Source organism: Cervus canadensis, chromosome 4, assembly GCF_019320065.1.
Source record: "Cervus canadensis isolate Bull #8, Minnesota chromosome 4, ASM1932006v1, whole genome shotgun sequence".
NCBI lineage: Eukaryota > Metazoa > Chordata > Mammalia > Artiodactyla > Cervidae > Cervus > Cervus canadensis.
In genome coordinates this window covers 51,397,718-51,412,207 of record NC_057389.1, presented here as the reverse complement: position 1 = coordinate 51,412,207, position 14,490 = coordinate 51,397,718, and the positions used below count along the sequence as shown (strand labels likewise).

The 14,490-nt window shown below is 51.8% G+C and overlaps 1 protein-coding gene across 2 annotated transcripts; it reads left to right on the top strand.

Annotated features, from left to right (window-relative positions):
- Positions 1-326: 326 nt before the first annotated feature.
- POU4F3 (POU class 4 homeobox 3) lies at positions 327-13,846 on the top strand. Of its 2 annotated transcripts, XM_043464294.1 has the most exons (4): positions 327-340; positions 7,907-7,995; positions 11,260-11,379; positions 11,695-13,846. In XM_043464294.1, exons 3-4 carry the CDS (start codon positions 11,260-11,262, stop codon positions 12,589-12,591), a joined length of 1,017 nt encoding a protein of 338 aa, XP_043320229.1. In that variant the 5' UTR covers positions 327-340; positions 7,907-7,995; the 3' UTR covers positions 12,592-13,846. The 2 variants fall into 2 exon arrangements, with proteins under 2 accessions (XP_043320229.1, XP_043320230.1); XM_043464295.1 differs by lacking the exons at positions 327-340; positions 7,907-7,995 and adding an exon at positions 10,688-10,725.
- The last annotated feature ends 644 nt before the right edge of the window (positions 13,847-14,490 follow it).

Below are 14,490 nucleotides of genomic sequence, written 5' to 3'. Positions count from 1 at the left end.
GGTAATCTCATATCTCATGTAAAATATAGAGGGTAATGAGCTCTATGTGCTGTGCTTAGTCGCTCAGTTGTGTCCGACTCTTTGCGACCCCGTGGACTGCAGCCCGCCAGGCTCCTCTGTCCATGGGGATTCTCCAGGCAAGAATACTGGAGTGGGTTGCCATGCCCTCCTCCAGAGGATCTTCCCAACCCAGGGACTGAACCCAGGTCTCCCTTAGCAGGTGGATTCTTTACCATCTGAGCTACCAGGGAAGCCCAAGAATACTGGAGTGGGTAGCCTATCCACTTCTCCAGGGGAACTTCCTGACCCAGGAATCGAGCTGGGGTCTCCTGCATTGCAGGTGGATTCTTTACCAGCTGAGCTACCAGGGAAGCCCGATGAGTGCTACGGAGACAAATAAAGCCGGGAGGGGCAGAGGAAATGAGGTGGGGAGCAAGATAGTCAACATGTTAAGTAGATACATCAGGGAAGGCTTCACTGAGTAGAGGACAGTTGAGCTGCCACCTGAAGAGAGTGTGAGCCTGTGACTGTCCAGCGGGGAGCATTCCAGACAGAGGAGGCAGCAAGAGTACCCCCCTTTTTCTGGACAACCTCCCTGCCTCCAGCCCGCCTTTACCCTGGGTTGTGTCCCCGTTTATCAAAGTATGTATCACTCTCCTGCTTCACACCTTCCACTGTACTTGGAGAAGAGCACACATTTCTAAGCACGGTTTACAACATCCTATTTAACCCCTTCACCTCTCCAAACTCCTCTCCCTTTCCTCCCTCTCATTTCATTGGCTCCAGCCACAGTAGCCTCCTTCCTTGTCTTTGGACATGCACACTCATCCCCAGCTTACTGCTCTCTCTGCCTAGAAACTCTCCCCAGAGCTTATCATATAACTGGTTCCTTCTTTTCATTAAGGTCTTAGCAACTCAGAAAAGGCTTCCATGACTCCCCAAATCCTCTGCCCATTCCCTATCACATGGCCACTTCCCACTCATAGTCGTTTTCAAAGTCTCAACTATCCGGAAGACCTACTGCTTATTTACAAAGGATGTAGTCATTTCCTACGGCACTGAATCTGGCCAATTGTGTATAATATGCTCTTTGGAGAATAAGCAGGTTATAAATGTGAAATGAAATGTAACAGAGGACCCACCTACTCTATCGTGGAGGCTTACAGCCCTTTAGAATATGACAGTCACTTCCAGATCCTTCTATTTGCCACCAGACCTGCTTTTAAATTTTAAAAGACTCCATTTGCATGCAAAAATCTCTACACTGCTCAGGAAGTAGGACGCAAGAGCAGAAGAAATGGATGAACTGCCATTTTCAGAGGAAAAAAAAAGTTCTGAAGAAAAAACAGTAGAAAAGAGCTTCCAGGTTACCTGCATTTCTTTGTGTGTGTGTGTGTGTGTGTGTGTGTGTGAGAGAGAGAGAGAGAGAGAGAGAGAGAGAATGTGTGTGTGTGTGCCCAGTCATGTCCTACTCTTTGCAACCCCATGGGCTGTAGCCCACCAGCCTCCTCTGTGCATGGAATTTTCCAGGCAAGAATAATGGAGTGAGTTGCCTTTTCCTACTTCAGGGGATCTTCCGAACCCAGGGACTGAACCCTCCGCTCTGGCATCTCTTACGTCTCCTGCGGCTCCTGCATTGCAGGCAAATTCTTTACCACTGACCCACCAGTGATATTTCTAACCTACTAGAACTGGATGTTAAACCAACTCATAAGGTCAGACCTTCATTGTTTTGTTATGTTGAAAAACTAAGAAATAAAATGTTATAGATAAATATACATAAGAAGAAGTGGAAGGGGATAGTATTTGCTTATAGTGTTTTGTATTGTTTGTAAAGTGATGCATTTTAGAAAAGAAAGCAGTCATCTGTAAAACCCTTCTGGGCTAATATATTAAAATATGTCAATGGCAAGATCAAATTATGTTAAAAACTGAGATAACTTTTGGCCCCAGTTCACCCAAGTGGGTTAGAACAGACAGAAGACGGGCCTTGGAAGACAAGGTCCCCACCACCACCACCTCTAGCATCAACATTACTCCTTTTCTAAATCTCATAGGTGAATCTACTTGGTGAAGATACTCTTGATGCCCCAGAATGGCAGCCCTTTCAGTTGTGCTGTGTTTAGGGCCACAGGGCAAGCAAAAAAACCCACAGACACATATTTATCCTCCAGCTTAAATTTAATGGTGGAGTAAATAGATGCCTGTGTGAGTTTCTTTTAAGTCCACCTTTGGGGGGTACATTATCAGAGCATGGGACGTTACAGAGATTTCAAAAGGGAGTCAGACAGTTTCTCCTCAGTAAAGAATGCCCACCCTTGGTCTCACAAGGAAAAGAAAAGAGTGTGTTTAAATGGAGAAGGTTCTATCTGTCCCACCTTTGGACAGAAAGCTGCTCAACATGGCACTACTGGAAGGAGCCCCAATGGAGGAAGAGGGCCACAGGGGCTGTTCTCTGTTCCCCAGGCTGTCCACTCTCAGCCCACTAGGTAAGCACACCTTCCCCACTCCCAAAGGTTCAACCTTGAGTGAGTCATCACTGTTATTTCCACTTTGGTGGATTTTTTCTTTTTGAATTCAGGAGATCCATTAATTATTTAGGGCTCCGGGCTAAACCAGGGTGGTGACACGTCTGTAAGTTTTGTATGGCGTTTCTGAAGGCAAACCATCTGGCTCTCCTTAACTTGTTCATCCCTGGGCTTCTCTCCCGGCTTGTAAGGTGTGGCAGCCACAGAGAGAGCCAAAACCATCAATATTTCAGGGCCTTAATTAAAGTAAGTCGAGAGCCTCGGGCCTCTCGCAACTGGCTTCCTTTTCCAAAACAAGTGCCTGGTGTCCTTGAGCTGGGGGGCACACACAGGGAAATGGGAGTCTGGCTAAAGCTGGGGAGGGGGAGTGAGGAGCCCAAGATTTCATTCACCAGGACCTTGCGGAGTTATAAGCCCTCCACAGAGGTGCAGCCTATCCCCTGGCGCTGGCCCCAGGGCAGGAAAGAGGGAAGGGGGGCTGAACCTTTGAGCTCTTTTTGGACAGTCCTGGAAAGAGTTTAGACATCAGGTGGCCAGGAACTGTAGCCCAACCTGAGGTTGCATCTGCCAGTCTAATGTGAAATAGCTCCTGGTCCCAGTGAAGGTCTCACAAAACAGGGGGTGTGGCCGGGGCTTGTTTGGAGCAAGTCTCTGCAGTTGCCACCCTGCCCCCTCCCACTCGGTCCCCAAGTGCCAAGGCCCGAGTGGCCATCCAGCCCTGAAGGCAGGAGAGCCGGGAGCCCTGCGATTTATACATCTATTAATTACCTCCAGCATGGAAGAACTGCCTATAAATACAGTGGCACTTTAGATAAAACTTTCATGCAGCTATTTAGATCCTTTAAAATATAAATGATTTCCTCTAAATTTTTTATCATAAATCAGGGCATGGAGCTAGGCGACAAGACGCCGATTTCCCCCCTGATGGGAGCAAAGCCTTCACTTGTTTTCCCTCATTCTTTTTCTTTTCTACCTTTCTTTTCCTCCTCCTCTTTTTTTTTTTTTTTCTTTTTTAATTTACAGAGGCTGGTTAATGGTTCCACTTCTCTTTGCTGTATCCAGGGCTTAAAGGGAAGTGAACAAGCGACAGAAAGTGTAAACCCATTTTCTTGGAGAGTCCAGTGTGCGCAGGAAAGCTTGTGGTTTCTGGGCAGCAGACCTGAGTTCAGATCCTATTCCTGTCCTGCCACTTATTCCTGTGTGACCTCGAGGAACACACTTAACATCTCTGACTGAGCCTCAGGGTTCCCCTCTGAGAAACAGAGGTAAAAATAGTACCTACGTCTTAGAGGGTGGCTGTGGGGACTAAGTGACATAATGCACAGAACCAGGCTGAGGAGGAAACGCTGAGCTGTGACTGATAGACAAGTTATTTCATCTCTCTGAGCCAGTGTCCTTACGGAGAAGGAAAAGGGAGGGGATGATGGCTCTTTTCTAGGGAGTATTGTGAAGACTGAATAAGATAACAGCAGACGCCAAGCTACTAGAAGCAGTGACCATGTACCCTTTGTTTATCATCATATCTCCAGACCTGGCACATGCTCGGCACAGGGTAGGTGCTCAACAAGCATGTGGTGGATGCAGAAAGCAATGGAGGCCCCTGCTTTGCTTACAGATCATGTGGAGAACCATCAGAATGTGGTTTCTATTTATGGAGATGGATTTAGCCTCTACACTTTCTCCAAGATCTACACTTACAACCTTGACACATCCACACTGAAAAGGCCTAACTTTTCAGTCCTGACCCTCTTGTAGTGATAAGGCCCAGAGTCCTCAAGTGACTTGTCCAGGGTCGTGCAGCAGGTTAGTTACATATTCATGTTTGAACACATATCTCCTGTGCCCTGTCCACCCCCCCTTGCTGCCTCTTCACAGCCACGCTGGTTGGTAAGAGAAATGGCCTAATCCTTTGGCCCTGGAAGAGACGACAACGAACCAGGCCATGGGGGAGTTGACTTTATGACTTTGAACTCTGAGCCACCTATGAACTGGAGAAGAGGAAGGCAAGACCAGTCCTCATGTGCAAGGACCATGTGTTTATTTTTTATTTATATATTTTTTGCTGCACTAGGTCTGTACTACTTCATTGCTGCATGCAGACTTTCTCTAGTTGTAGTGAGCCAGGGCTTCTCTCTAGCTGCGGTGTGTGGGCTTCTCACTGTGGTGGTTTCTATTGTTGCAAAGCACAGGCTTTGGGTGTGTGGGCTTCAGTAGTTGTAGCACGCAGACTTAGCTGCCCCATGGCATGTGGGATCTTCCTGGACCAGGGGTTGAACCTGTGTCCTCTGCCCTGGCAGGCACTTAACCACTGGACCGCCAGGAAAATCCCCATGTGTTTACTGAGTCCAGGTTCCTAAAGACAAACAGAGCTGGCCATGCTGCTCACAACACGTGTGACAGTGTCTGGAGCTCAGAAAAGAAGACATAGGGGAACTATACTGGGTATGGGTGGGGGAAGATTTGTCTAGGGAACGGCACCTTAGATTCAAACCATTGACCCAGATTCCCCCATAAAGCCAAGGATTAAACCTAGAAAACGTGGGGTCTCTCTCTTCCACTCTGGATCACTGCACCCAATTCCTACAAATCACCGGAAGTAGACCTCAAATCCTATCACTGTCCTGCTTCAATGCTTGGGTGGCTCTCCACTCTCCCTGGAGCAAAACTCAACCTCGCTGCAAACTCCAGCAGCTGCTTTTTTTTTTTTGCCATCCTCCATGTCCGCCCTCAGTTTTCCCACCATATTCCCCCCACCCCCACCAGCCTTCCTGCTCTTCCCTGAATGCCCCAAACTTGCTCCCACCTCAGGACCTTCACATATGCTGTTCCCCATTATCTTCTATTTTCTTCTTCAGGTCTTGATTCAAAGGTTACTCCTCCCCTTTCTGTCCTTGCATTTTGTTCTGTCACCCTGGTTTATTTTCTCTGTAGCAGCTCTCACTACTGAAGGCTTTCTTTATTTACTGCTCATCTTCTGCTGAAGCATCAGCTGGTGGCGGGTAGGGGTGGTAGGGGTCGTAGGTGAAAGCTGGGGACTGTTTCCTTTGCAGCTGAATTCCTGTCTCCTAACATAGTGGCTGCCACATAGTAGGCACTCAATAAATGTATCCAATGAAAGAATGCATGATGGAGGAGGGCTCTTGGGGATCCCTTGGCTGGGTCCATTTATTTTTCAGATAAGGAAACTGAGGCCCTGCCTGGAGTCTGACAGCCAGCACTTGGGCTGCAGCGTGGACCCCAGGGGCAAGGGAGGGCTCCGGCGCGTGCCGGCCCCTCACGGAGGGGATGCTCGGCTCCAGGCTCCCGAGTCCCTCTGGGCATCTCGGATCGTCCGAGCCCGCGCAGACAATGCGAGGCGAGCGGCCGACAGGCGAGTCGGCGGCAGCTGCGCAGGCGGCAGGTACATGTGAGAACTTTGTGAAAGGAGATGAGAGGGAGAGGCAGGCGAGCGGGCGGCTGCGAACACCTGGCCAGGCAGCCCCGCCAGCTGCCTCCCCGCGATGGCATCTTGAGTTCGGGCCTTTCTCTTGGGGCCATCTCCCATTCCATCCCTTTTGTCTCTCCCCAGCTCTGGAGGGTAGAGCTTGGCCAGAGACGGAGGTGGGAGGGGGGTAGCTGCTGTCTTTTCTCTTAGGCCTAAGCCGGAAGCATGCCTGGAGCAGGGCCAGACTCTGAGCCTCTGGAAGCAAGGCCTTCTGAGAAAGAAGTAAAGGCCAGCTCACCCCACTCCGTCAACCCCTGGTCTGGGGTGGTGCCAGCCCAGTATGTTAGTCAACTTTCCGTGTGGGCGTGGGAGTCAGACATCTGAGTTCCTATCCCTACTCTGCCATGCTTAGCTGGCTTTAGGCAACTCAATTGCTCTGAGCTTCAGTTTTCTCATCTGTAATATGGAGATAATGACATCAGCCTCACAGGCTTGATAGGATTCAGTGTACCATACTTCTAAAGCACTTAGCCCACAGCCTGGCTCATAAGGAGCCTCTTGTGTGGTTCCTCTTGTCACCATCATAACAGGCCAGAGGCCTGGAGAGGATGTTATCCATGCATTCATTCATTCAACACAGATCATTATATTAAGATCCTGCGTGGTGCCTGTACCTGTAAACACAGTGACAAATAAGACTCATCTTCAGAGAAGTCCCAGGGTCCTTCAAGAAGCAGAGACCATAAAACATCATGTTCTTCCCAAGATATAACAGAAGATGCAAAAGCCTGAAAGAAGGAACACTCTCTGTTTGAGTCTTGGTGAAACTTGCACAATTATGTCAGGGCTTTAACACCATCCTTATCAGATTGCAAGTGTCCAGACCAAGTTTTTTGAGTTGATGGTCCCAGAACATCTGTATGCAAATCATGAATGTCTATTAAAAAGCACCTTAGTCCTTGTAGTCAAATCTCTGCATGTGGTCCTAGGATGCTGTATTTTAAGAGGTCGCAGATGATTCCTACTCATAGTAAAGCTGCAAACTAGTGACCAACAGGGAAAATGCCTCCCTTCCCCTTCTAGGGCTAGTCCTTCTAGAGAACACAGTGCTTTGTGCCCTGACTTAGAGTTACATGTAGCAGTTCTAGTGCCCCACTGACTCTAAGCCCCCCAGCAGTGTGCTCTATACCTGCAGAACCTATCACAAGGCCCAGCTGTCAGCAGGTATTATTATTATTTTTAAACTTTATTATTGGCATATAATTGCTTTACAGTGTTAGTTTCTGCCATATAACAATGTGAATCAGCTATTAATATATGTGTACATATATCCCCTTCCTCTTGAGTCTCCCCTCCACCCACACTAAGCTGAGTTCCCTGTGCTCTTTAGCAGCTTCCCACTATCTATGCAGTTTACACATGGCTGTGTATATATGTCAGTGCTACTGTCCCCCTTCATCCCACCCTCCCCATCCCTGCCCCGGCCCCCGCCGCGTCCACGTGTCCATTCTCTACATCTGCATCTCTATTCCTGCCTTGTAAATAGGTTCATCTGTACCCTTTCTCTAGATTCAATATGTATTCAGCAAGTATTTGGAAATGATTGTACAATGAAGGAAATGCCCCCTTTATGCCCCCCATTTGTGTAAATGGCCATGTGGTCCTTCCTTGGCTCTCAGACAGATGTTATTTAGTCCATACATGATGTTTGCATGTGTGAGTGCTTTAACTGTAATTTAACACCATGAGGGTGAGAGTGGGGACATGTGCTCTCCAATTTGCCATAGTCCCAATCCTCCCTTTTATACACCCAGCTAATTAATTTTACCAGACTTGCCCCTGACAATTTAAGTTTGCAAATCCTGTACAATATAGATGATGTTATTGACTGTGTTCTGGGGCTCTCCTTCCAGTTGCTTTCTGAATGGTCTCTTCCTTCTTCTGTTGTCTCCAGAGCCTTCTCACTAAGACTGGTCCCTGAGGATGGGTGTCATCTTACTGCTGGCTGCCTGGAGCTGCTGGTAGACCCTCCTGAAGAGCAAGGTGGGAAAAACCCAGGGAACACAGGTTGCCTGATGCAAGCATGGCTTTTGATTTGTGATCCTAATGCCTCAGGATGTTGGAGTGGGGGTTGGTGAGCCAAAGGTCTGCACTGGAGGCCTAAAGGGGCTAGTTAGTTTTGCTCTTTCTCTGACCTCTGCTTGACCTCGACCCTGGCCAGCATGTCCCAGGCCGCTGGGAGACAAAACAGGGAAGAATGGATGTAGATGGGCTTTCCCCTCCATTTCTGGGGGGTTCAGCTTCACAGATAACTAGGGTCTCAGGGCACCATAAGACGAGGCAAGTTACAGATTCTTTTCCCTGGAGGATCCAGTATCCCTAGGTTCCCACTCCCCTTTTCCTTTTGGCTTCTAGTATTGTGCAGAAAACAAGAACAAGTGGTCCTAAATGCTGGTGAGTGATCAAATAATGTTACATTTAGCTACTAGGGAGTTGAGAATTCCTGGAGAGAAGCTCCTGACTTGCTCACAATGTGTTGCATTTAAATTAACCAGAACAGTAGTCTTTTGCTTTAGCTGGAAAAGGCTTAGCAATGGTCTAGTCCGGAGAAGGCAACGGCAACCCACTCCAGTACTCTTGCCTGGAAAATCCCATGGATGGAGGAGCCTGGTAGGCTGCAGTCCATGGGGTCACAAAGAGTCGGACACGACTGAGCAACTTCACTTTCACCCGTTGGAGAAGGAAATGGCAACCCACTCCAGTGTTCTTGCCTGGAGAATCCCATGGACGGAGGAGCCTGGTGGGCTGCCGTCTATGCGGTTGCAGAGTCGGACACAACTAAAGCGACTTAGCAGCAGCAGCAGTCCAGCCCTCTCTCCTGGGTAAACTGAGGCCCAGCCAGGGTCACATCCATCCAGTGTTTGAATACTATCCCACGCCTGGTCTTCCCGAGGCCCATGGTTCTTATGTGTACCCTATACTTCAAGAATCCCATCAGCCTTGCTCTGTGTGGCTGAGATAGTCAATTTCTTGTGCATGAGACAGACTGTTTCCTGAAGTGGATTTTAGACTGGTGCTTTTGTGAGGGCAGAGATGGTGTCTGATTCGCATCTGTGTCCCAGCCCTCGCCATGGGGTGTGGTGCAAAGCAGGTGAACAGAGGACAGCAAGGAACCAGCTTGCTCCTGCAGACAAACCATTCTCCAGAAAGAGGACCCAGGCCACTCCTGCTCCCAACAGATTTCTAAGTTGAGGGAGAAAGAAGAAAGGAACAAGCGTTCAGTCCATGATTTCAGTGTGGCAAGCACAGTACCAAATGCTTATCTGTGCATTCCCCACAACCATCAGAGGAGGAGAGTGACAGATGAGGAAAGTGCCATATGCAGACTCTACGGTGGCTCCTGGCCTCTCCGCCAGCAAGACCCGAGGTTAGAGCCTGCGCCTCCAAGCCTCAGGCTGTTTAGGAAGTTGACTGAGTGCTTTACGTTCTACTCCGGGTGGAACCCTCTTCACCAGAACCCAAGAAGGCAAGCAAAGAGCAGGGCAACTCCCATTTCAGAGCTCGGCAAACCGAGGCCGAGAAAGGGTTAGTGAAAGGGCGGCGCGTGGCTTCTGGGGTTAGAGGGCGGGATCCAGGCCAGGAGATGGGGGATTGGCAGGACCGGAGGCGGGGGAGGCCGGACCCGGCAGCGTTTCCTCTTAGGCTTGGGGGTGGCCCCTTCACCCCACCGCCACCCCCGACCCCCACTCCGTTAACCTTCTGGGAATCCCGACTCACACCCTCAGGCGCGGCTGCCAGCATCACTGAAACCCCAAGGCCGCCCCGCGGTGGAGGCGGCGGCGAGGTGGGCTCAGCTGGGCGCACAGGGCTTCTCTCCCGACCCGGAGGGCGGCGCGGACGGCCGCGGGCCCAGGATTCCCCATGCATTATTCACGCTGTTTACTAGCGCGGGGAAAGGCGAGGAGAGACTGGGAGAAACTAGGGAAGGAGCCGGGAGCAGAGGGGAGGGGGCGGGGCCGCACTAACGCCGGGGCGCACGGGAAGGAAACTTCGGGAAGACAAGCGGTTAGGATCCTGGGGCGTCAGACGTGGCGCCTGGCACACAGGAGGCTGTCAGTAAATATGTGTGGAAAACGGAGAACGACCACGGAACGAGTGAGTGAGCGGCTCCAGCTCCCGACCAGCCGTGTTGCCTTGGTACAAACCCCACCGACGCGCGTGTTCCTCGTCTGTAAAATGGCATCACAGCCCAGTTCCGCAGGGTGTGAGCACACCACAGGCTGACACTCTAAACTGCCCAGCACACAGTAGGAGCTTAAAAATGAAAGCTGTTGTCTGGGGAATGGGGCTTCTAAGCGTCAGCGGCCCAAGAGAAATCTGTTCACCCACTCCCAAGGCCGGTGGGCAGTCCTGAACGGTGACCACTCTAAAAAATACTCTGAATTTTAGGCTGTCCTTAGGCCGGCTGCTTGGGGAGTCGGAGCTGGGGGGACAAATTGTCCTTTCAAGCGAAGGCAAGAAAGATAAGTGCGGGGAGGAGGCCTCAGGCCTCCGGGCCTGGGCAGGCAGTTACTTCCCCACATCCACCAGCGCGGCCGACTGGGGGTGGAGGTCACTGGGGTTCCGGGTGGTTTCTCATCCTCGCCGGAGCCCGTCTGGGCGCTTGGAGGCGCCTCTTCGCTGCGCGGCTGGGTCGGACTCTAGTGGACCGCTCGGGCGTGGGGCCAGGAGCGCCCTGGAAATGGGCAGTTTGGCGGCAGCCGGGCCGACAAAGTGAGTGAGTGAGTGAGTGTGTGTGTGTGTGTGTGCGCGCGCGCGGTGGGTTGGGGTAGGGTCAGCTTCCTGGCCCACGGCTGCCCTTCTGTCTGGCTTGTGCGAATTGGGACAGGATGGAAAGGTTGGGACTTTGGGGAGAAAAAGTCCCTAAAGAAGAAGTAAGGTTCCGGAAGGTCTGCTGGCTGGAGCCGAGCGGGGCGGGGCGGACGCGGGGAGGCCCGGCCGGGCAGGGGTATAAACGCTGGGGGCGGCGGGGGCCCGCGCAGAGAGGCGCGCGGAGAGCTGCCTCCTGGCCTCGCCTCCCTGGCCGCCCCTGCAAGTCTCGGGCGCGTGAGCACGCCTGCGCGCGCCCGGGCCCTTCCTGGCAGGCTGCTTGTAAGATGAGTGAAGAAGCAGGTGGGGGAGAGGGGAGGCAGCGAGCGAGAGGGCGAGGGGAGCGCGGGCGCTGAGCGGCGCTCACTTGGAGCGCGGCGAGCAAGCGAGAAGAGCCTGATCCATGTCCCTCGCTGCCTCCCTGCCCGGCGCGCGAAGATGATGGCCATGAACGCCAAGCAGCCTTTCGGCATGCACCCGGTGCTTCAAGAACCCAAATTCTCCAGCCTGCACTCCGGCTCCGAGGCCATGCGCCGAGTCTGTCTCCCAGCCCCGCAGGTAGGTAGTGGAGCATAATTACCGCTCTAAGGCACATTTTTTGACAGGCACTTGCTTCATGTTTTTTTCATGTCGCCCAGAACAATCGCCGCTGTCTGAACCCCTCTCCTTGTCTCCCCCGCGCTCTCTCCCGGCGCGCTCTCTCTCTCATTCATGTCTCTGATCCACACGTCTGTTCCAGCAGAGCCTCTGTCTCCGTATTAATTTTTATGACCTGGGCTTTGAGGAGAGGCATCTCGGTTGCTTGAAAATGTGTTTTAATCCTGAGTTGACAGTATTCCCCACTGACCGTGTTGTGCGCCTTCTCGCTTGCAGCTGCAGGGTAATATATTTGGAAGCTTTGATGAGAGCCTGCTGGCACGCGCCGAAGCTCTGGCGGCGGTGGATATCGTCTCCCACGGCAAGAACCATCCGTTCAAGCCCGACGCCACCTACCATACCATGAGCAGCGTGCCCTGCACGTCCACTTCGTCCACCGTGCCCATCTCCCACCCGGCCGCGCTCACCTCGCACCCGCACCACGCCGTGCACCAGGGCCTCGAGGGCGACCTACTAGAGCACATCTCGCCCACGCTGAGCGTGAGCGGCTTGGGCGCCCCCGAGCACTCGGTGATGCCGGCCCAGATCCACCCGCACCACCTGGGCGCCATGGGCCACCTGCATCAGGCCATGGGCATGAGCCACCCACATGCCGTGGCGCCTCATAGCGCTATGCCTGCCTGCCTCAGCGACGTGGAGTCGGACCCGCGAGAGCTCGAGGCCTTCGCTGAGCGCTTCAAGCAGCGGCGCATCAAGTTAGGGGTGACCCAGGCGGACGTGGGTGCGGCCCTGGCCAACCTCAAGATCCCCGGTGTCGGCTCGCTCAGCCAGAGCACCATCTGCAGGTTCGAGTCTCTCACTCTCTCGCACAACAACATGATTGCGCTCAAGCCGGTACTCCAGGCCTGGCTGGAGGAAGCCGAGGCCGCCTACCGAGAGAAAAACAGCAAGCCGGAGCTCTTCAATGGCAGCGAGCGGAAGCGCAAACGCACGTCCATCGCGGCGCCAGAGAAGCGCTCCCTGGAGGCCTACTTTGCGATCCAGCCGCGGCCCTCATCCGAAAAGATCGCGGCCATCGCCGAGAAACTGGACCTTAAAAAGAACGTGGTGAGGGTCTGGTTCTGCAACCAGAGACAGAAACAGAAACGAATGAAGTACTCGGCTGTCCACTGACTGCGACGGGGCACGGCGTCCGGGGCCGGGAGAGCTGAGTGTATGTCCCCCTGGAGTTGGGGGGGGAACGGTTATGGGGGCTCCAAGACGTTTCCTGGCAGGTCAGGCTCTCACCCCCGAAGTCACAGACTTTCCCCTTTATCCTGATTGGTTGCCTCCCGGCCTTCTCTTTCCCTTCTTTCCTTTCTGTTCCCACCAGAAAAGTTTGGGCGCTAAGAAAAAAATTCAGGAAAGGCAGGCCTGGAGGGACTTGTGCTCTCCGTGGTGCTGAAAATATCCCTCGCGCCCAGGACTGCGCAACCTCAGGGCAGGAGCCCAAAAGCAAGGGATAGTTAATTAGCCCGACCGCACGACTCTGGCGTGAAGGCATCACTTGGCTTAGCGTGATTAGACAAGGGGTGAAGGGATGGGAAGGAAGTGATAAGTAATAATACAAAGTCTAAGTGGGGCACAAACATGTACTGGAGATTTATTTAGAGTATATAAAATACACGTATGTTTCCAAAGGATAGCCTTATACTCCCTTCCCCGCCTAAATTCTATCCATCTCATCCTTTGGTTTGCTGTAAGTTCTCTAAGGTAGCATGGATTAGGTTCAGGGAAAATGTGCAGAGAGTTGCCGGCTCCGAGCTGTTCTCCGCCATAAGGTGGGTTCCAGAAAAAGTGGGCCCTTTTCAGCGACTGAAAATGGTGGAATCCTGTAGCTGGCTTGCAAGCAGCAGCCGGCCCCTGCTGTGGCCCATCCTCCACGATCTGCTGGCCGTTCGAGGGGTAAAGACTGCCTGCAGGAAGGCAGGGGATTGGTAGCTTTCCGGTCGGACTGAGGACTCTCTGACCCTTGCTCCTTGTTCCAGACTCTCAGAGCAGCGTAGAGGCGGCTGCCTGAACGAAAGTAACTGTAACTCTCCGGAACACATGCAAGTCCTTCTAACACGGCTCACCTCGTTGCGCTTTTATTACTGTTCGCATCGTTGTTTACTGTTATTTATTACCGCCACTTTTTTCCATCCCCCAACCTCTTGGTGGAGGTTCACTAATAGTTTTGAGCTGATCGTGGGGCGAAACCACTGGCCTGGGTCCTTTTCACCCCAGTCCCTCTGGCCCCGTCACATTTTATCTTTCGTTACTTCATGTAATTTGCGTGTTGCTGTGTGACCTTTGGTTTTGTTGTCCGAATAGATGCAAATAAAATATTGTTTCCTTCTCTCTTTACCCCTTGAATTAACTTCTAAAATAAATGCTTTATTTTTCAACCCGAATCGCGGTGCTTTACTTTCTCGGAGGTTAAGGAGTACTAGTCTCCGAAAGGATTTAGAAGTGAGAACCCAGAAGGGCTGAACTGTCATTTCTAGCAGGCCAATCTTCTGCAATCATTTCTCCTTGCTCCTTTCCCCTGGGTGCCTTATCTTCTCACCCAAACCCTCCCTGGACCTCAGAGTTTCCAGATCCTTCCTCCACACTTCCTCCACACTTCCCCGAGTGCAAATCTGTCAGCTTCTATTTGTTCAACTTGACTCAGACTGAAAACTTTTAGGCCTGACTAATGGGAGTAGGAGCCCCCAGTATCTCCACTCATTGGCTGAATGATCCTGAATCCAGTTTCTTAAACATCTCTGAGTCTCCGTTGGTTGTCTGCAGCATGAAGATGCTAATACTTATCACAAGGTTATTGTCAGGACTGAGTAAGATTGTTTATTTAAGGCGTCTGGTGGTGCTTGGCTCTTAGTAGGAAACATTATTTTAAAAGATCCAAAGGGCTAGGTGGGAGGTGAGCAGAGAGATGCAAAGAGAGAGGAAGGTGTTCTTTGCTGGGACTGGGTCGTTAGGACTTCTTTGGAATTACTTTAGAAATTCATTTGGAATTATCGTCCAGGAGGTTATTCCAGCGTCTATTTTGGC